The sequence below is a fragment of the Anser anser genome (genome assembly GCF_964211835.1).
Source record: "Anser anser genome assembly, chromosome: 16".
Taxonomy (NCBI): domain Eukaryota; kingdom Metazoa; phylum Chordata; class Aves; order Anseriformes; family Anatidae; genus Anser; species Anser anser.
Window position 1 is genome coordinate 16404389 of NC_139737.1, and position 22604 is coordinate 16426992.

At 37.3% G+C, this 22604-nt stretch overlaps 1 protein-coding gene and 1 long non-coding RNA gene across 9 annotated transcripts in view; one reads left to right on the forward strand and one right to left on the reverse strand.

The window, feature by feature from the left end:
* Window positions 1-22604, forward strand: part of LOC310882731 — a 673777-nt gene that overhangs the window by 24416 nt on the left and 626757 nt on the right. The gene's annotated exons all lie outside the window — the stretch shown is intronic.
* ITCH (itchy E3 ubiquitin protein ligase) overlaps window positions 1-22604 on the reverse strand; it is a 66103-nt gene that overhangs the window by 18184 nt on the left and 25315 nt on the right. For all 8 annotated transcript variants that reach the window (XR_014573115.1, XM_083801857.1, XM_083801861.1 and 5 more), the window contains 12 exons: window positions 21225-21315; window positions 18516-18654; window positions 15877-16001; window positions 14511-14648; window positions 12305-12347; window positions 9161-9330; window positions 7689-7923; window positions 6304-6399; window positions 4859-5033; window positions 3765-3831; window positions 2475-2559; window positions 972-1100 (listed from right to left, as the gene is read on the reverse strand). Coding sequence is in view for 7 of the 8 variants with exons in the window: in XM_083801857.1 (XP_083657983.1) it covers window positions 972-1100; window positions 2475-2559; window positions 3765-3831; window positions 4859-5033; window positions 6304-6399; window positions 7689-7923; window positions 9161-9330; window positions 12305-12347; window positions 14511-14648; window positions 15877-16001; window positions 18516-18654; window positions 21225-21294 (1472 nt within the window). In the remaining variant the exon portion in view is untranslated. The remainder of the gene's footprint in view (window positions 1-971; window positions 1101-2474; window positions 2560-3764; window positions 3832-4858; window positions 5034-6303; window positions 6400-7688; window positions 7924-9160; window positions 9331-12304; window positions 12348-14510; window positions 14649-15876; window positions 16002-18515; window positions 18655-21224; window positions 21316-22604) is intronic.

A 22604-nucleotide genomic window follows, 5' to 3' on the forward strand; every position in this document is an offset into this window, starting at 1 on the left:
TGCATTCAGAAGAGTGTTGGCAGCAGGTCAAGGGAGGTGATCTTGCCCCTCTACTCAGCCCTGGTGAGGCCACACCTGGAGCACTGTGTCCAGATCTGGGCTCCCCAGTACAGGAGGGACATGGAGCTCCTGGAGCGAGTCCAGAGGAGGGCTGTGAAGATGATTAGAGGACTGGAGCACCTGTTGTATGAAGCCAGGCTGAGAGAGCTGAGCCTGTTTAGCCTGGAAAAGAGAAGACTGAGGGGAGACCTCACTAATGGGTACAAATATCTGGGGGGAGGGTGTCGAGAGGATGGAGACTGTCTCCTTTCAGTGGTGACCAGCAACAGGACGAGAGGCAACGGGCACAAACTGAAGCACAGGAGGTTCCGGCTCAACATGAGGGGGCACTTCTTTACTGTGAGGGTGACAGAGCACTGGGACAGGTTGCCCAGAGAGGTTGTGGAGTCTTCTTTTCTGAAGATACTCAAACCCCGCCTGGATGCCATCCTGTGCAACATGCTCTAGGTGATCCTGCCTGGCAGCAGGGTTGGACCAGATGATCGTCAGAGGTCCCTTCCAAACTCAGCCATTCTGTGATTCGGTGTAAAGAAGATACTAACAATAAGGTGGGATGACATTCAGGTAATTTAAGCTTGCAGCTAAGTTCTGTTTTTAACTCCATTCTGTTTCCTAAGAATCAAAGAAAGGAGGAGTATACTTGTAAAAATGAAGACCAGTAAGTGGAAGGAAGGGATCTGGTCATCAGAAGTGTTGATGGTCCCCCTATCTTATCTACTACTTGGTGAGTCAGATTCTTAAGTATTCAGAACAGTAATCTTCAGGGACACTTATCAGTGGATAAAAAAAAAAATCAGAGGCTTTAATACACGTAACACTTTCTGCACACAAAACAGGCAAAAGAAAAAAACAACTTATGAATGTTAAACTTCACTTTTAGGAGCTCAGAAATAGTTTAAAAAAACGCTTACAGAGCAGACTTGCCCGTGCGGGGATCTATGTATGTAGTGGTTCTTCTGTTGTGATCCACAAAATATGGAATACCTTCCACAGTAAATCGCATTTCCCAGCCTTCCGGTAAAGGTTTCTCATTTAATTGACTATGGGTACAAGAAAATACATAGTAAATTATGAACTTAATACATGAAGTCAATTGATCAGTACTTGAGACAGTAAAAAATTTAGCAGATCTAGAAAACTACAGACGGAGAAGCTTTCATTTCAACATTTATTCCACGTTTTTTTCCTCAAATTTTCACATCAGCTCTCAGCTGGACCAAAATGAATGTTTATTTAAACAATAGCACCTTCAATTGCACTATCAAGAATAACAGCAAATCGGTAAACATTCTTGTATTTTTCTGTAAGTTTCTATGTTTCCTCCACTTAAGCAACAGCAACTAAAATCTAACTTTTGTTAGATTTTTACTCTCAAGATGACATTGCCCTAATAACTAGCTTTTGGTACCTCACATACAATCACAATAGCTAAAAGCTTAAAGAGTTTCAGAATGACAAAAATAAAATTATCAAGACAATAAAAATACTGATCTTATGCAAGTTTGTTTTTTTTGACAACTTCCAACTCAATTTTGGTATCAATATAAGTGTATCTTGATATGTTTGGAAAACCTGAGTATTATCACTCCATCGAAGTGCTCTCAGAGTGACTTCCCTCCATGGAAATATACTTCAGGAAAGTGTTTCCAGCTATGAAATCAGAACTTTTGATTGTTGGGTGGTTATTAAAAATAACAGTGCTTTCTGTACAGTCAACTGCTGCAGTGAACTTCAAGTCACTGAAAGCCGTTGAAAGGCTGTCATCTCTGGCTGTGTCTATTAACCCTTCCACTCTCCCTCATTTTATTCCATTTCATTACAGATGAATTTGCTTCACCAAGTGGAAATTTTCATCTCAAACATAGAACACCCTTCACCCTTGATTTCCTGCCTACATTTCCTACCTCAGAGTCAAAGTAACTGGATCCCAAACTAAACAGTAATCTATTAATCCAATACTTGTAGAGTATCCAAGTTCTGTTTCTTTTTTATTGTTTGTTTTAGAGTGGTAAAGTAGAGGTGCTGCAACTTTTGGAGTTTGTCTTCTGTCTCTTAGCTACTGCCAGTCTAATAAATAATCAAATTATGCAGGATCTTCTGCACTAACACATCAGCTGAAACAAACACTTCCCTCCCTCCTGCAATGATCCAAGTTTCTCTTATTCTATAAAAAGAGTATGAACTGTTCTGGGAATGAACTTACTGCTGGTGACAAAGACTTTCCTGATAACTGTATTATTACCAAGTGTTATTTTGACAGTTTCCATTTCATCTGGTACCTTTTACAGGACTGCCTGACAAGCGTGTATAGGACAGCCTATGTTTTAGCTGTAAGCACCATCTCCTAATTCTCAATCTCACTACTTGTTATATTTTCATTTCAGATTTACATGAAGCTGCAACTGATTTCTTACCCCTGACTCCTGGGATCTTCCCACTGAGTGATACGTGTGTTGTGATTGACAAAATATACTCTGCCATTGCTGTCAGTTCTCTTTTCTGAAAAGATACAAAATGAAAACAAATTTCAATACCCCCTTACTGTATTGCTGAGACTACAAAATAAATTAATATAAACAAAGCCTGCTACAGTTTCACCTGTCTTCAAGGTTCTCCATACCTCCTTTGACTCAACATCTTTTCACTTTCATTGGCATTACTCCTCAATAGTCAACTCACCAAAAGGAGTCTATTTTAATACCACTGACTACTAACAACTATATGAAACAGTCCTTCATGCAATTTTTATTTAGAGCGTTATAAGCAGCACGCAAAATGTAGAATACAAATTACAAAAACTGGCTATGTGTTGACTATCACAAATACAAAGCTTCAGTTAAGAAGGAAAGTGTAGAAGCAGACACTTGTCTATAGGAGTTATACTGAGAGCAGAATTCAACATGACGTTGAAATTCAGTTTTGTTGCTTCCTGGGCAGTCAGCCTCAAAAACATTACTTGAAATGTTACATATGTAGTGCATCAAAGCACAAGTGTGGGCACAATGATCTTATAGCATGACATCACATCAATACCAGAACTAAAAATACTGACGGTTATATTTGAAAAGCAAGAGACAAACCCAGCTCTAATTCTGACAAGTATAGTCACTTGCTTTAAGACTAAACAACTCTGAGAACACTGCCTATGTATCATGAACCCTGAATTCTTACAGCAGCTTCATAGTCACCAGAAATAAAGTTTTACACTTACATTTTTGTACATAGACACACACTAAGAAATCTGTTTATTGTAAAAGGTTAGCCCTGTGAATTACAAAACCAAACAAATTCACTCCAGAGAGAGGGAACAAGTCAAGGAATGATTAGTCATCATAAAAGCTTTTCAGTGCTACAGAATTCTCCAAGAATTGGCTACATACCCAGGAGGAGGGTAAGGGGTAAATCCTGCCTAATGAAAACGGTGAAAAATGGGATGATAGCGGGAAAGAAGCTATTATGACATGACAATTATTGGGAACAAAACAGAATAGTTTGTAGTTTCCAATCTACTTTGGAACTACACATCCTTGTCAGAACTTGATGCTTTAACAGCACATTTGATTAGATTTAATTCATTTTTAAAATAATCTAGATTTTCTTTTAAATAAAACTAGCCTAGAACAGCTGACAAGATAATTTGGCAGAAGTATGCTTCAATGTCTAATTATACTGCATTACAAAACACTGTTTCAAGTCAGTCTTACCCCATCCAGGTGGCAGAGGGCCAAGAGGATCAAACTCTTTGCTTTGCATGGAAGAAAAGTCCTGGTTCTGCAAGTCACACAAACAAATGGTGCATTAATGACTAGCCTCCATCCATTTGCCTTCCAGATGCTCTAACATAGCCATCATAAATTATTAAAGTAAATGCATTTTTGTTAATTTTACATATAATCAGAGGCCAACTTTTTTTTTATTCCACAGAGATGGCATATGTTGTATTACAAATTCGTCTTTTATTTAAGCTCTTCTGCTTCCTTGTACTAAGGATTCGCAGCTCTTCTGTTTGTTAATTTTATAGCCGTTGGCATACTTAATTAACTGCAGTGCCAAGAAAATAATTATTCTTTGTGAAGTGCCCCTGCCTACACAGAAGGGAAATTAGTACCACAGTACCCAAAACAACCAGAAAGCAAATCACTTCAGTCCTGCATTCAGTACTGTTCTCCCTACCACCATTTATGAGGTGCGTTTTTATTCTGTATATATACAGCAAATTTAGAACCTATGCTGTTTTTAATGAACTAGTAGCGTTATATGTAGTTATCCAAAGTCTATTATTCAGAGGTAAACAATACATTTGAAATTCTGAAAGGGTTATTTTCCTCTGCCTTCATAGCACTTATTTTACCCAGAGCTGAAACATGTCCTGTGAGCCTGCCTTCCTTCTAGGCCATTGCAAGGCACAATTTAAATAAAACAGCTTATTACTACGCTGCAGTTTGCTTTGAACTACTGGCTTTTGTTAATATTATACATACATTTTACCAAAGATCACCACATATATTCAGCTGACAAACAAAATCCATCACACTGCCTGCAGTCATTGCAAGGACATGAACTAAGGTTACTGAACCAAGGCTCATGCCATACTAACAAATGTAAAGATACTATATATCACAAAGAATAAACCATAACAAAATCTTGTGTCTTTGCTGGGAAAAGTCACCTACAAGCATTCTCAAAACACAAATACATATATAGTTTCAATATTTAGAAAAGAGACTAATGGGTTGAGAATTTGGAAAAGATACTTCTCTTATCCTTTATCAGCATTAGTACGCATTGTACTCCTTACCCCATATATAAATCTCTGATTAAATTGCTGCATGGCTCCTTGAAGCTGACTGCGTTGAAGCTGCCACTGCTCATAATTTCGGACAGACTCTAATGTTGGCCTCTGCCATGTTGTTGTTCTGGTGAAGTGGTCAACATAATAAATTCTCCCCATGTTGTCAACTCGTCGCTCCCAGCTTTAAAAAAATAAAAAAATAAAATTAGAAGCAACGGTTCTCAATAGTTGACAACTTTAAGTGCTCAGAAGCACATTTAGGAAAACAGGCAGTATGTTTGGAAGTGGATATAAAGCATGGTATCATTAGTAGATAGTTTTTTTTCCTCCTTTTACCCTCCACTAAAACTGTGTGTAAAGAGCTAAAATTGAAGAGAATCACTTATTTTGTTTCCAAGTCAAACTCATTCTATTTACTGTACTTTCACTTTAAACACTGAAAGGTTTAAACCTATTTTTTTAAATGCTACACGAACCACTGTCAACACTGTACTGTTATGGCATTTATCCTACTCAATTCGCAAGTCTACAGGTTTGTCCTAAAAAGACAACAAAAGCTCAGACAGTTTGGCTGTACAATGCAAGATTTCCTCATTCTCTTTCTGAGGAGATCAGTCGGTTTGGGCAGAAAATGAAGTTTTGGTGTTGGTGTGTGTTTTTATTTATCTTCAGTTCATATAAAATCAATACTATTTACAACAATAGTAAATCATCTTAGAGTTTAAAACAGCTTGAGTACAACAGGTAGGTTCCTTTTTATGAGACAGTCTGCCAGCTTGTTTATTCCTTAAAATCAAGTTCTCTTTAGGGTCCCACGTGTTTTTACTTTGTAATTCTGCATAACATGTGAGCCACCTGAGTATGAATGAAGTGCAATAAAACAATTGTTTTTCCTTTCACTTCAGGAAAAAATAAAAACAAACAACAAATAAGAATACTACTTCCATGTAAAGACTAACATCACTGGTTGTTCTAAGACCTGGAAAAGCCTAATAACCAAAGATGATTTTTAAGAGCATAGTAAATTAGCAGCTGGGAACCCTGAGGCAAGATCAAAGGACTGTAAACAGTAACCTCAGGATAAAGAAGTAACCAAGGGCATTCTTGCTCAAGCTAATAGTTACCTTAATCCCAAAATACCTTTCTGTGGTTTTGGTTCTCTTCTACTGTCAGGGATGTCTGCTGTCTTTAGCTTTAACCCATTTTTCAGCATACAGGCACGCACTTATTCTTTGACAGGAAATTCCTATTCTGTTATCTTTAACATTCAACTCTTTTCCACACTATATACTATGCATTATTGCAGAACTCTTTGGAGACAACCTGGAGCAATTGTTTGAGCTCAATGCTATTTACAAACCTGCTCTTTAGCTTTAGTAAGGTGTCAGTCAATTTTTGATACAACCAATCCAAACATACCCTAGGCAAGGAGACGATTTTACATGGCTTACCTTGGAGGAAGAGGCTCTGGCCGATCCCACGTAGTTCGTTTTTCAACATGATCTACATAGTATATTCGACCATGTTGGTCTACTCTTTGCTCCCAACTGAAAATAAAACAATAGTTTTGTTTTTCTCGAGATGAATGTACTCCAACCATTCATGTATAGTATGAAGCATACAGTATAAAGAGGAGAAGTATTTGTTTTCATAAAATGCTTATTTCTATGTAAAACACCTGACCATGTTGGTACATGATATGCACCAAAATGCTGTACAATATACAGTGGTATGATGTCCATAGTAGCAGTAATTCTATGTTAACTAGAACAAAAAAAATAAAAAATGAAAAATATTTTAGAAAAACTTTCTACATGACCACCTCCAGTTTCTGGAAAACTGAAGCTAAAATGCATGTATATGCATGCAGTCTTATCAAGCAATGAAGCAGTATTTTGTATTCAGTATTTAATATGTGTTCAGTTATGTGTTGAGCAGTATCGTTTAAGGAGCATAATCCCATTAGAATAACATTCATTCAACTTAAATCCCCAAATTATACAAATTTTGTACACATCATGTATACACGGAATTCATCACAAGAGCACTGATGTATTTTCTGAATATGCAGCATTTGGGATACTGACTTACTCTTGTATTTGTATCAAATATAACATTGGAAGGAAGCATACTAATTTGTCATTTCTAACAAAATCAAAATGGTTAAGCAAAAACTGATGTTTTCAAGAGTGCTTTTATATTTCACAGTTATCCTGTAAGTAAGGTTATTCAGATTTCTCTCACCGCTTATTACCTGACTTAATTTGCAGTCAGTTCCAATTATACCATTCACATCAGGAAGCTTTTGCTTTCCCTCACTCAAAGAGTCCAGAAACTTTTATTTATTTTTTTAAGAAAAAGTTAAGAATCTACATGAGAGCTTTCAGGCAACAGACCAATCACCTGGCAAATTCCACATGCATGTAAAATACCACATTACGCCTGCACTACTCCCAGGAGCTGCGACCTCCAAAATGGAAGACAGCAAATTATGTCCTGCAATAATAGCTTTTCGTTTACTTATCCACTCCAGTATTTTACTACCTGACTTCATTTCAATTTGAAGACAGCAAGCTGCCTTGTGATTTAAAACTTCCATGTTTCACTGACTCGGCAGCATATGACAAGCATCAGAAATACTTGAAAGTTCAAATTCTTTCTTGAATAAACTATGCTTCAAGATATACTAGATCAAACAGTTCAGAGAACTTCCACTTCAAGCATTTTGGGGGATTTTTGTTATACAGTAAAAGGTAGATGTTATGAATGTTTCAGTATACCTACTGCAAGAAAATCAAATGAGAAAAATCAGCACAAAAGATCATTAAACTCATACCCAGGTGGAAGAGGACCTTGACTGACTGTAGTAAGTGCCTGAGCTGGAGGATTTCCTGGCTGGACTTGTCTTGATACTGGAGGCGTGGTGAGTGCAGCAGTTGCAGGAGCTGTTGTTGCAGCTGTTGCCCCCTCAGGGCTCTGTTCTGAAGACGTACTTGCAGCTGTACCTGCCAGCGATCCTGCACTGGCCCCATCATTTTCTGTAGATGTGGATGAAGGACCATTTATACTTGCTATAATGTCAGAGATCAAAAGACATGAAGGGAAAAAAACACTAATTAGTATTTCTCTACTTATCAGCAACCTATTTCAGAAGTTCTGAATCACGGAAGTAAACATGCAAAAATGTGTATTTTGAAGAGTCTGCATACAGCCACATTTCACACTTTACACAAGAACTAAAAATGCAACTTCCTCTTGGTTTGCAAAAATGTTTTAATCCAAGAACAGCCATGAGCTGCACAATTTTGACATTACTGTTAAAATAAATTATATTTACCAAAGCAAGTTGTCTGCATTCTGTAAACACTAAATGATTATAAACAAAAAGCTACTTGCTTGCATTGATTAATTTTGCATTTATTATTTGCAATGATATTGTAATGGATAATATGCATTAATATTTTCAAGGAAAGATTGACATGATGTGGAAAAATTAAGGGTGTGGGATGGAGAATACATGCATTCTTTAACTGCTTTCAGCTTTTCTTTGTTTTATTTTTTTTTCTGGATGCCATTTGCTGGGTGATATTAAAAGCTGTATATAAGTCAGGCCTTATTACTGAACTACACTAGATTTAGCTTTTAAAGTAATTACTATAGTCCAGTTTCCAGTCCCGAATAGGTATTTATCATCAACTGTGATAATGGGATCACTGAAACAGATGGCAGTGTATGGGTGTGGAACAGTTAACCTGAAAACATCTGTCAACTAACTTCTCAGTACTACATCTCAAAGTTTTGTAGTTTTTAAATGATTGGATAAAATAAAACACATTTATCTGTTTCCGTGCAAAAGAGTAATCAATGTTTTAAGTGCTGCTATTTCAAAGAATTTAACTAGAATTGTAAAAACAAGTCACTAGTCTTTCAAAACCCAGTATTATCTACTTGAGGGAGTTCAATGAGTCCTTCAGTAGATTTCTTTCTAAGTCTTATTAAACTTAATGGAATGTAATAGTAGCATTCCTTTGTGTTCTTTTGGCACCGTCTCCATTACATTTAGCAGCATCACTACAATCATCATTTATCACACATGGAGGCAAGAATTTTCTAACAATATGAACAATGACTAAACAGTATATATTGAATGCAAGCTGAAAAAAGAATCTTTTAGAACTTTACTGCCAAAAATTTTGCCGTGACAAAATGTAGTAGTTAAAAACATGCCTCAGCAATCGCTGCGTTCATTCTAACACTGCGTGGCTTATCGATAGCTTTGAAATGAATGCCTGCTCCTAGAATACATACCAGCTACTGAAGTAGGCCTGCGCGGAGTCGGTGGAGGTGGTCTGGAAGGCCTGGGAGGTCTAGAAGGTTTGCAGCTTCCATTTGTGAGTAATGGAGAATCACTGCCATTAACAGTCTTGTTTTCATTGGGAGCAGCATCTTCAGAGTTTTCGAGGCCATTTGAGTTGGTCCTTTGCAGGAAAAGACAGAAAGGAGAATTATACTAAGAGTCTGTGATTACACCAAGCTTTATAAAAGAAATGAGAATGTAGTAGTTACTACTAAGTGAGGTTTTTACATTCATAAGGATTATAAAAGCCTATATATTTGTAGAAACATTGATAGTTTATGTTCTGATGGATACAAGGTATCAACAGATGAAAAGGTAGTGCAACAGATGTATTAACATCTGTTGCTGAAATCTCCTTTTTCATTATCCAGCTCAATACAACTGCCTTTAGGCCTTCTGCATTTTGCTGCTCAGCTATTCCCTCCCGTGAATGCCATTCATCTCTAAGACAGGAAGCTGATTAAGACCAGAGAACAGCCTGTGTGCATTGGCTCCACAGTGTGAGCACATGCTTAGAATACATAGAATGCTTGATAATTTTAGAAGACTTAACTACGTATACACAGATTTCTTCCTAAACTCAGTTCTGGAAATGGCTAGAGAATTTAGGACTAAGCATTCACATTCTGACCAGCAGGTGTGAATTAATATAAGCTTCTCAACTTTTCAAGCACTGAACTTTAAATACCAGTCCCCATCCATTCTGTGCTGTTCGGTTATACATTCTGATATATTTGTGCCTCTTTGAGCAGAGTTAAACGTATCCACATCTTTACATCTAAAACATTTTCAGAATTATATATGTTGAGCAAAATAAAAAAGATCTATTAAAATTCTAGTGGACTGACAAGTCAAATACACAGGCCATTAGTAACAAAAACGCAGCTTATGGTTTCAACCCAATACCTCTAAAATCACATACTTTTAAGTACACACAAGTATCAGTAGGTAGGCCTAATTAAATCACATAGTCATAGAGGATCAAGCAGAACCATATATATCTGACCTCAGCATCAAACACACTTTTGGTCTATAGCAGGTGTGGTACATACGACAATTTATACCATACCGCAACAACCCTAAAGTAGATGACTATGAAAGCATGTACAAATTGTTAGAGACATGAAGTTTGCAAGAACTACCACCTAGCTTTTCCTCAGTCCCAGAAAACACACTGCTGCTGTTTGAATAATAAAGTCAAGTATAACCTTTTATTTTTCATGTACCTGGAACAGGCAGCAAACATATGTATATAGCAATAAGCACTGCTAAACATACTCCAGATCATTTACATGATCCTGAAAATAAACCTTTAATGAACACCAGAAACCCCACTGGTTAGTACTAAAACTATGCACATGTTACTACAATTATTATACTATTATACACTCAGACATTCGGAATACTCAAGCATGAAAACATTCTTCTGGGCATAAAAAATAGAAAATAAAACTGTTACGGAAAGGCTCTAGCCTACACAGTTCAGTGAGTTATAATCTATAAAAGAATAGTGGAATTTAACTTAGCTACTCCAGAGGTCATCCAAGAGCGTTGTGCACTGTACAAATATTTAAAATACTTGTAGTACTGAAAACTAATTAAAGCAGCTTGGTGCTCTCGTTGCAGGTTAATCCACTGAGTATGGTCACACTTATCCTACCAACTAGCATGGTACATAATCCCATATCAACCGTAAAACACTAGTTATTAGACAGCTTTTGGTATTGTCTTAAAAAGGCTAAATATAATTCTGATACTTCCATGTTGTAAAACAAAACTGTGTAAAAAAAACAGTGGTATTTATGCATCTGTGGGATTTTTATTATTATAATTTATTTTGAAACAATTTGGTTAATCACTGGGAGATTAAACAAATCTCAAAGACAACTTTTTACTTTAGTACATAAGACGGACCCTTGTCTTAAAAATGGAGGCTACACTCAGCAGACATTAAAAGTAGAAATAGTCTGTACTTTGGAGTAAGACAACTCCTTTTTAGACTAGTTCTAAACTGCAGCTTGCTAGTTTTCCTTGAAAAAAATGAAGTATACTGTTACTATACTCTCTGAACTAGTTCCTCACAGTGGGGCCAGTCAAGCTCACACTCAACCAGATGTCCTCAAAACAGAACAGAATTTGCCTGTGATACTGAAAAATTGCACTGAGCTCAAGAATTTTCACAAGAGTTATAAATCCAAGAATAATGTATGTGAAAAGGTTCACATTTTCTGAACTACAAATGCAAACTGATGTATGAGAGTAAGTATAACATCAGATGTACTTCAGTCCTCTTTAAGGCAGAAATGTACAAAGTATGCCACTGTGGCAGCTAAAATATCACTGGTCCCATAGCTGTTAGCACTCTTAGCTCCAGGTGCCACATTCCCAAAAGAGACAGCAGGATATGCATGCACCTTACAGCAATAGCTCAAAGTGCCCAGTGAAGAACAATTAAAGCCAGCACGTACCCCTTCCAGCAATTTTGGTGTGGCTCAGGGTAAGCAGAGAATGAACTATTACTGGGATTAATTGTAAAAACAGGGTAGCTAGATTTGCTAGTGGACACAACCAAACCAAAGCATTTGTTCTGATGCCAAAGATGTCCATGCAATTTTATAATATTTTAAATGAAACAGATAAACACAGAAAAGATCTTTAAAGAGTAACTGCCAAACTCAAAGCCAGCATTCTCACAATATATTGTTTTTAAAGATACATATTAACAAAACTAAATAATCCATAAGGCATTTCTTTTAAGGCCTTTATAAGGCTGAAGAATATGTTACGTCTGTAGCACACTTTTTCATGGAATGAAGCTTTTTGAGGAGATGAGGAACACAAAGGGATAAAAACACAAAAGATCAGTCAGGTATGGAGGCAAACTGAAGCTAGATGTGGTTCATACAGAAAAAACTTAATATTTGAATGCACAATTGTATAGTATTTTTGTTTAAGGATATGCTCAGATCTTAACAGATACTGTTGCAGTCCACACTCAGAAATTCTTCAGTCATCATGTACGTAAAACAGACAATTCCTCATTCAGAAATGCAAGCACTAAGGCAGTACAAAAAAAAATAGGAAAAAAATCTTACCGTGTATCATTCCTTGCTCTGGAGCTATCATTCTGTACAGGACCTTAAATAACAGAAAGAAAAAGACAACAGTAGTATGAGCAACACTTTAAATCATTTCCAAGAATACAAAACAAAACAGTCTTAAATGCTCAGATTTCTCTCAAACGTGGAGGTGATGCACTGTAAGTGCTATTTATCTTCTGTCTTATTTCAAGACTATATATTTTTCATCTCTCTTTATATGATTTTTAATGCACTGCTGCTGTGAAGCATGAAAGCAGCAATATTTCCACTTTTTGGAAGTTAAAACACTACTTCATTCCACTGTATGAATATTGCTAAATGCACACAGGTCACTGTCTTCTGTCTTTGTAACAATATCATGTAGCGTTCTCCATTTTTCAAGTGGAGCTTCCTTTTCATATTCTCTACCCTGTTTTGCTGATATGCAGAGCAGTTAGGGCAACAACTTCTTTAAAATCTTCTATCTGACTGGCTAGCAAACAACAGCAGGGACTTTGCTATCTCGGGCTATCCAGCCTGGACCCTTCCCTTTCTCTGTAAATTGTTTAGCATAAAGGCATTCAAGCAGGTACAGAAGTTGGCTGCCCTCCTAACAGAATTACAGCAACTCAGGCTAGATCTGCAAATGTTTTGCAACTGCTTATTCAGCTACCTTGCAAATATTTGCCTTTTGTGCCAGTACTCACAATGCTTGAATATACAACGCTGAACTACTCATTCATACAGACAGCACAAACACTATTTCCACAGAATTAAATGAATATAATTAACAAGAGAATCAGTTATCAGTTCTGATGGGAACTAACTACAAATCTAAGATAAAGACTATGATGTAAAGGCTGTTTATTATAAAATGCTGTTAATGTGCTGTACAAGGAGATGATTTTAATTACAGAAACAGAAATCTTAACTTAAAATGCTAGTCAGTAAACAGTGTATCTGCCTATCAGTACCTCCAGTTTTGTAAAATAAGAATGTGTTAGACTACATTTTCTTAAGATTTCACTCTTTCCTCATCTGCTCCAGTCACCAGATGACCTGGTAACCCTCTGCTGAGCTTCTGCTTGGCATGTCAACATCTGCCTTGTACTGTAGAGCCCAAAACTATACATAGTACTCAGTTCAACTAACTGCATGACTTTTTCTACTTAGTAGCATGTTTTTCTCAGTAGATGAATTCACGGAAATGGTTTTCATCCATGCTTTTACTTCTTCCAATATTTCATCTGAGAAAAATTTGTTACTTTCACCAGGTGCTTCTGTCAACATACCTCAGCCCTGCTCTAGAAGTCCCACGCAATCCAAGTATTTGGCTTTTCTTTACAGAAAAAACAAAAGCCTTAAGAAATAATGGTTAAAAGCCTGGTGTGCTAACTCAGCGTTCCTGTGATACTTGGATGAAATCAGAAATCAACCTCATTTAGTCCTTTAAAACAAACAAACCTAAGAAAAAAACAGAAGCCCAAAAAACTGCTTTTCTTGAACAAGCCAATCAATTGCCTAGTTTATTTCTCTAGCTTTGGAGAAGCTATCTGCTGTAGCTAGTCACTTTACATGTTTCTAGTCTGCACTGTGCATTTACCCTCAGACATGCTCTTTTGCCTGTTCTGCACCAATGGAACTAAAATCTCTTACTTTTTATTTTAGTCTAATTACACATTTTACTTCAAGATTTTCAGTTATCATACTAGTTATCTGAGACTGAAGATATCAACTTAACAGAAAGAATAGTGAGTCTCACCCTGCAGCACTCCAGAGGTAACAAAATCTATGAAAGCATTTACTTAAATTAAATGAGATATTTAAAGATAATAAAAAATACTGTTTCCTAGCCATTGGAATATTTATGAGACTAAACTAACCTGCTTTATATTGATTTTCTGCTTATGATGTTATGAAAAACCGAGGGAAACTAAAGGTTTTCATTAAAACAAGGCATAAAAGCAGTTTGGAATTGCTAGATAAAAGTTAGTGAAGTCCAGAAAAGAAATGTTCTGATCTTATTTGCATTACAGTAATGCTGATAATCTTTGCTGTGGACTATGACTCCACCTCAAAATAAAGCACACAGGAGTTCCGGTCTCTACAAATATGAAGTGAAAAAAAAACGAAAACCATTACTACAACATTGTGTTAAAACATCCAGCAGAAAAAGCTTTGTATACCAGACACTACACGTAGATTGTACATTTGAACTTACTCCTTGTACTTGAGGCATCACCATTGGTTAGGAGCTCAGGATCTACCTGCATCCCATCTAGACAGACAGACAAATCTCCTACCACTTCTGCTGGTTCTCTGTCACCAAGAAGATGCAATGTCACCACTACCTGTTCAACTGAAAAAGTACAGAAAAAAAGTGGGAGTTTATCTTACTATATAACGAAGGAGTACATTTAATTTAAGAAGACAATCACAGACCACAGTTATCATAGCTCACACTCTCCATATTTTTTTATGCTTTGTGTGGTAAAGCTAATCATTTCCACGTATCAGTAAAAGATATTATTTCTATAAAAATGGGAATAGTAGAGCATAAGCTTGTTGCTGCCTAAAGAAAGGGTTAACATTACAACAGAAATCGAGTCTCCAGGTTCTGCCCACACTACTCAAGCAATTAGTACACCTGTCCTCAAAAACCTATAGTTAGGAAATGTAATTCACCTCATTTTTCATTCAGAGCAGATATCAATTCTATCTTCAGATTACAGCATTTCAAATTTATCTAATGACATGCAATTTTGCATTTAGAATATTTTTAGAACATTAGAAAACCTTGCATCACATCCCTAGACCAAAGACATTTTTCTGGTACATCATGTTTTTTCGTCGAAACTCAACTGTAAATAACCATGCCCAAAACAAAATTCATGTTTTTTCATCGAAACTCAACTGTAAATAACCATGCCCAAAACAAAATTCAGTGATACAGCATGATATCAAGTGTCATACAGAACAATGTAGCTACCCAAGGCAATTTTTACCCATAATCAACAGGACAGTAACAGTCTATCAGGAGAAAAGTTTGTTACACTGCTATCAACATGCCGCATTTACAGTGTCCACATTTGAAATTACAAAAGCAAAGACATCTTAAAAGCACAGAACACAAGTATGAGAGCACATCGGTGCTATATACTGTAGCAACACAAATACTGTAATGGATGTGTTGTATTCTGCTTTGAACCTTCACAGGATGCACATACTGCCTAAAGGCTAACTTGTTTTAAGATGCTTTTTCATGCAACATGCCCCTAAAACACTATTTAGAACAACAATAACAAAGCTTCACACATTTCCTGGTCTAGCACTAGGAATGTATCTGAGTTGTAGCTTTTACACTATGAAAAAAGAAATGCTTTAAGTAAGCCTTCACTCCTGTACACAAAAGCAAAATGAAAAATACCACATTTCCAATAACACCATAGCAGATTGTGTATAACAAAGAAAGATAACACTGAAAAAGCCTGAGGAAGCTCATAAATGCAATCTGCAGCAACAAAAGGAATTCTTGAGGCCCATGTAGTCTTCAGAGAGTTGCACACAGCACTCAAACTTATACTTACGTTTCATACTGTTTGATTTCAAAGTCTCATGAATATCCAGAGCAGCACTTCCCAGAAGGACATCAGATTTTAATGTTTGATGGCTCCAGACTCGAAAGGTTAATTTACTTACAGGAGTGACAATTCTGAAAAGAAAAGGTTGAATATTACGTAAAGGCACTTGTTGGTTGAACTGAATAATCTAAAACAACTGTTTTTAAATAACATTTAAGTTTCAAAGAAATCACGGTGATAACATTAAACCCTTTTAAATTATAAAGTTTTAGTACACAGTTACTTTCTCTTTCATATAGGAGAGAGACATCAATAAAATGTGTTGCAAGACTGTTCACAGAGTGAGTACGTTTTTTATTATCGTTTTAAGGGAAATACTTATAGAAAGACTACTAGTTTGTAATTAACAACTGTGTAACCAAGATTAGAAAAAAAAGACTGATTCTTGCGGGTTCACATCTCATGAATATTCAGCATCTGTATACCTTGTCATGAGAATTTTCTACACAGAGGGAATACAGCAAAATTTCCCTTCTGAAAATGTTATTTGAAAATTTTAGTACATCCTGTAAAAAGGATAGTACTCAAAACTGTTCTAAACTATTTCAAGTATTTTGCGAAGATGAATGTTCTCCTGATAAATTGCTACATACTTGAATCGTGTGGAAAAAAAAAATATACACACACACACACATATATATATATATATATATAAAATGATCTAACATTTTACTAGTACATTTCTGGCTGTAGAACATATATAGAGAGACAAAAAGAACATCACAATTCTTCCACAACTTAACAAGTCACAGAATTCCAGAATGGCTGAGTTTGGAAGGGACCTCTGAAGTTCATCTGGTCCAACCCCCCTGCCAGGCAGGATCACCTAGAGCACACTGCACAGGATGGCATCCAGGCGGGGTTTGAGTATCTTCAGAAAAGAAGACTCCACAACCTCTCTGGGCAACCTGTCCCAGTGCTCTGTCACCCTCACAGTAAAGAAGTGCCCCCTCATATTGAGCCGGAACCTCCTGTGCTTCAGTTTGTGCCCGTTGCCTCTCGTCCTGTTGCTGGTCACCACTGAAAGGAGACAGTCTCCATCCTCTCGACACCCTCCCCCCAGATATTTGTACCCATTAGTGAGGTCTCCCCTCAGTCTTCTCTTTTCCAGGCTAAACAGGCCCAGCTCTCTCAGCCTGGCTTCATATAACAGGTGCTCCAGTCCTCTAATCATCTTCACAGCCCTCCTCTGGACTCACTCCAGGAGCTGCATGTCCCTCCTGTACTGGGGAGCCCAGATCTGGACACAATGCTCCAGGTGTGGCCTCACCAGGGCTGAGTAGAGGGGCAGGATCACCTCCCTTGACCTGCTGCCAACACTCTTCTAATGCACCCCAGCATACACTGACATTTATAGCCATAAGGGCACGTTGCTGACTCATGTCACAAAGTTCTCTCACCACTTTCAGAAGTGGGATGTATTATTTACACAGTGTGACATTTTTATTACATTCTTGGAGAATGGGCTCCAGGTTTATTATGAAAACAGATCCGTTATAGATCCCTTATAGATCCAAGTACCACAACAGTTTCTCTCTGTTCCAAATCAAACAATTTGAAGAATTCATTTTTTTTTTATTTTTACCTCCATTTCACTTTCCTCAGGCTTGTCTTTTTTTTTTTTTTAAAGGACAGTTACTTGGTTTTGTGACACAAAAATCTGGTGCTAATAACCTGAAGCAATGTCTTCCACAGCATAGACACAGTACAAACTGTGGCAATGTAAGCCTCTACATAGTCCAAACAACAAAGTTCTCTCTGAAGAATCTTTTTATCTGACTAGGTGATAGAACCACAACATTGGAACCTCTGCCAAACACATAGGCTGTTCAAATTGGTCAGCCTGTGGCAGAGATGGTGCGGACCTGTTCCTAGAGAAGCTGTCAGCTGAGCTTCTCTCTAAACCTGAAAGCTCTCAATGACCCGTGCTGTGAGGCCCTCCACTCCTAAACCCTTGTCAGCAGTTATGTACTGGGAGAGCACCTCACTGGAGAAGAAACATAGGATAACAGAAGTAACTTTTACCAGAGCAATTACTCCCTTCCCTCTACCCCCCAAACAAGCTGAACCAAACCATGCTCATTTCAAAACTGCTAAATCTTACTAGGTATTGTGCAGGAAGATGATTGCATCTGAGATGGTGTATGCAAGCCAGCAAACCTTGGAGAATAAAGCAACTCTCCTGGTACTAAGAAAAACCTAAAAGTCTGGGGATTTTTCTTTTTCTTTCTCAAAAGTATTCTGACAACAGCGGAAAGATGAGCATTATGAAAGCGCTGATGATATTACAATTAAGAATATACTCTCAAAACTGCTTCTAGAAAGTCACTTTTAGAGGTAAAATATTCACCTGCCCCTCATATTCCCTCGAGTTTTCAGAAGCCTTATGACAGAGAAACAAATTTATGGGGGAAGACGAAGGTTAGACCACACAGTGCTGCACAAAGAACAGCAACAATTTTCAACCATGAAAAAGTAACCTTAAATGCAGCAACAAAAAATGTGCATGGCACTGCCAGTTTTATCATCAAACGAATCACAGCATTAATTTAGCTCAAACTGGAAAACAAAACCACCAAACATACACTGTAAGATGCTGTTTCCACTTCGGACTACTTGTGTTGTTGCATTTTTCTGTCTTCTTTGACTGTCCATCTACTGAGACTTCCACATAAGGGCTAGGTCCAAACCATTTATTTTTTTCTTTCAGTTTTGCTGAAATAACTGTTAAGAAAGAGAAAAAAAATATAACTGACTAAGTATTTCAACCGCTAAAAGTATTTTTCAGCTGGGTACTTCAGTATTCAAATACCAGGTCATTGACACCTGACAGTAATGCTGCAGAGAAAAACACATTCTTTTTTCCAAATATGTTCTTGCATTTCAGACCATTTTGTCCAATGCTATAGTTCAAACAAAAGCCTAAAACATGCAACAGTATTTCTATACCATCAGACACTATCATTGATAATTATCAGTGTAAGATTCCAAAAGCACTTTAGTGTTGAAAGTACAAAATATCCTCTAGAACCTCCTCCTCCTTATCGGCAGCCAGAAAAATGCCTGGAATTTATTACAGTTGCTTGTTAAAAAGCTCAAAATACGATCCATCGTCCTCATTAAGCAATCTTGGACAACTGCCACAACTTCTGATGAAAAGATCTTTAACAGAAAGAACTTTGTGTTAAGCTTTCTGTAACAAAATAAAATTACAGAAAAGCTAACTAAAGGCACAATTCAGAGTTCCAATAACTACCTGCTGTTCTGCAACAAAACCTGGACAGGACTTGCAGCTCTAGACCGTTTCTCGTGTTAGTAAATATACTCTTTGTATTAATGGCTGGGCAGCAACATAAATCTGGATTTTTTGTAATTATTTTTTTCTAACATTCAACATAACTTACTGCAATGGTCCTGGCTTGTCAAACACTGTGAGTTGCCTCCATTTAGCCAAAGAAACACACGTTACCCCAACAGTTACCCCAGTCTATTTGACTCCTTGATGAGGAGCGTTCTTAGATTCATTGACAGCACTAAGCTCATAAAACAAAACTTAAAACAAATACATGATCATTTCTAATCAGCCAAGTAACTCTGCTCTGTTGCTACAAATGTCAACCTGGTCTCCTGTATTTTCAACACCCATCTCAGATCAGCTATTCTACATGCTTAAAAAAAGATAACTAATTCAAGTCCATGTGGCTAATCTACCTAGATTCCTTTTATAGTCTACGCTCCTTTAGAGATTTAGAGAAGTAGCTTAGTATAAACTGCTGTGAACTGCTCCCAACGGAAACTCTTTCTCTATTTATATGAGCACTCAGAAATTAGCTTCAGTTATCTAGAATTAATTTCATGAATTCCCTTCCCCTGATGCCTCCACTACTTCAGCGTTACAGCATTTCATGCCTCAACATCATGATCTACCTCAAAGACATCAAGATCCAGTTTGAGGCAGCACATATCAGCAGCTGTGTACCTATTTTCAAGGTTTTACTTACAGAGACAATCTGAAAGTTAATTTAAACCTAACGAAGACAGCAGAATGGAGAGATGAGAATAGGGCAGGTGGAGACTTGGTTACAGAACTTTCTACAAAAAGATAAAGCCTGCCTGCAAGGGAAATGGTTTTCTAGAAGTGTGGTTGAACTTTTGTAGAAATTAAAAATCAACCATCATAAATGTCTCCATTTGAACATGAGACATTTCTTTAACTCTGCTTTCTTTACGAGAGTTATAGGCCTTTAAAGGAGCAAACCTTAGACAGGCATCACCACTTTAATCCTTAGCTACGCAGAGGATGTACCTCCTTTGAAACCTCTACAAGTCTTCTTGCCAATATCGGTCTGTATAGACAAGGGTTTTCTTAAAGCCTCATGGTCCACTGAGAAAAAAAACCACAAGCTTGTGACCTCAGTGTGATAGTTAAGGGCAACATAATTTGTTCATTTCCAAACTTCTGTTTAGACTAAAGTCTCCCCATCTATTTTTGACAATTCTTTTCAACCCCACAATATCAACTTTGCACCCTCAGTGTGGAAACTGTGGGTATATGCAGAGTTATTGCATAAAGTTTACCCTCAATGCTTCTAAACGTAGACCTGCATATATCCACAGATCTTGCATTCTCAGGCTTCAGCTTTGACACTTCAGTAAAATTTGTCAGTTAGAAAGTGAAGAAAACTTGATGAATAAGTTTCAACAGATGCTCTGTTGGTAGGGCACTACAAAAAGCAAAAGCATGCCATGTAAATCCATTCATATGCAATCTACAGGTCCCCAATTATAGTAATATTGTCATCAATACTTACTAAAAACACTTTTATAATGGTGCCATGAAAACATTTAACAAAGTAGTAGCAAGTCAAATTTAATGAACAGTAGTTCAAATTAACTTAGCTTGAGATGTAAAAAGATTATGTGAAATTGTTAAGTTTGATATTATGTGAAGTGTTAGCAACAGAAAGCAGTATTGTATTACATTTTTACATTTCAAAGAAAACTGTTCTGTACAATTGACTTAACAGTATCCAAAAATAATTTCTTCCTTCCTTACATGAAAATGTATAATTTCAAAATGCATTTTAGATGAAATTTTGAATAAAACAGAAGAATTTCTGCCAATTCATGATTGCATTAAACTATTAGTTTTATTTTGCTATTTCTCTTGGTTTTGAACTACTAAAAACTTGCTGAAATGCAACATACTAGTAATTACTCTTTCATTATGGGAAAAACGCTTTTTACTTTTACATTTTTAACCAGAAAGGGATATATAATTTTAAATGACTTACCAGTGATTTGAAGCTGTGATTTCATGGAAAACCCACTAGATGATCCCGATTTGGATCCAGTGCCAGCCATAATATGGGCTGGATCTTGAATCTGGATAAAGAAAATGTAAACATTTCAATCACTGGAAACTCAAAAATGAAATTATCTATTTTTTGACATGTAGATACATTACGCTGCAAACAAAACTGGCACTCTTGCTCTCTCTTTTCTTTCCATTTCCCTGAAGTACCAAATATGGTTCACAAAGGGCTTTGTCTCTGCCATAACATGATCCGTAAACATCCCTGTCCTTGTCAGAAAAGGTCTTTTGATCTCGTCCCTTGAATTTGCCCACTGATTGAGTGTGAACAACATTCTTATCTTACCAAAGTTTACTGTACCTCTTACATCTGAAAATATCTGCCTTTTTAAATGTTGTAAGTCCTGGGTAAGAAGTTTACCTACCCACGTCAAGTATTATTTTATATTAAAACAAACAAACAAACCCTACAAGCATATGAAAAAGGAACTATTACATTAAAAAGAGAATTTAGAGAAATCTGCTTCTCTAAGTCTTTCGCCTCCACTTGTAAGATCAAAGCTAAAGCCCAGGGTTGTAATTCCACAACGCACTTCACTATGAGGGGAAACATCACTTCTGGAAGAGGACAAGACACCCTTCCTTTACAGCCCAACCTTCCCTCTCACCACACCTGCGGTGGCCTGAGCCTTCCAGCACCCCCTGCACACTGCACTGAGGTGAACAGCATCCTACTGCTCTTCAAACTTGAGTACTCAGTCCAGTATTTGTTTCTTGGCAGCGGGAAGGAAGAAGAAAAAAGGGGACAATATGCATCATATAGTTTGGATGTTAACAGACAGAAATGAAACTGTGTTTCATATTATATTGAAATAGAGATTAGTTTGGAAATATTCATAGGAGACAAATATATCTGGATTTTTAAAACACTTGTTCAGGTCAACCTTGAGGGAGCGAGGGCTGTAAGTCCTTTATAGCTTTACCCACTGGAAAACAAAAGGGTTACTGAAGATTCCAAATTACCAGCTGAACCTGACTTCCAGACTTCTTCCTGCACCCCCTCCCATGTCACATCCCCACCGTGCCACATCTTCACTGCCCCCTGCAGCCAGAGCCACTGACCCACGCGTACGGCCTACCCATCTCCTCAGCGCCTGCGAGTCTCCCAAGTGCTGGGCACGTCTCTCGTTCGCCACCCAGCCTGAATCCCTCGGCCCAGCAAACATCATGGACCAGGTCATTTGCAGCACACAGTGCTGTTGCCAGAAATGAAAGGATCAAGTTACCTTAAGCTGCTGCTGCCTTTATCTGGAGTACAAAGGGCGACATGTGTGGATTTCCCCAACAGGAATGCCACAAG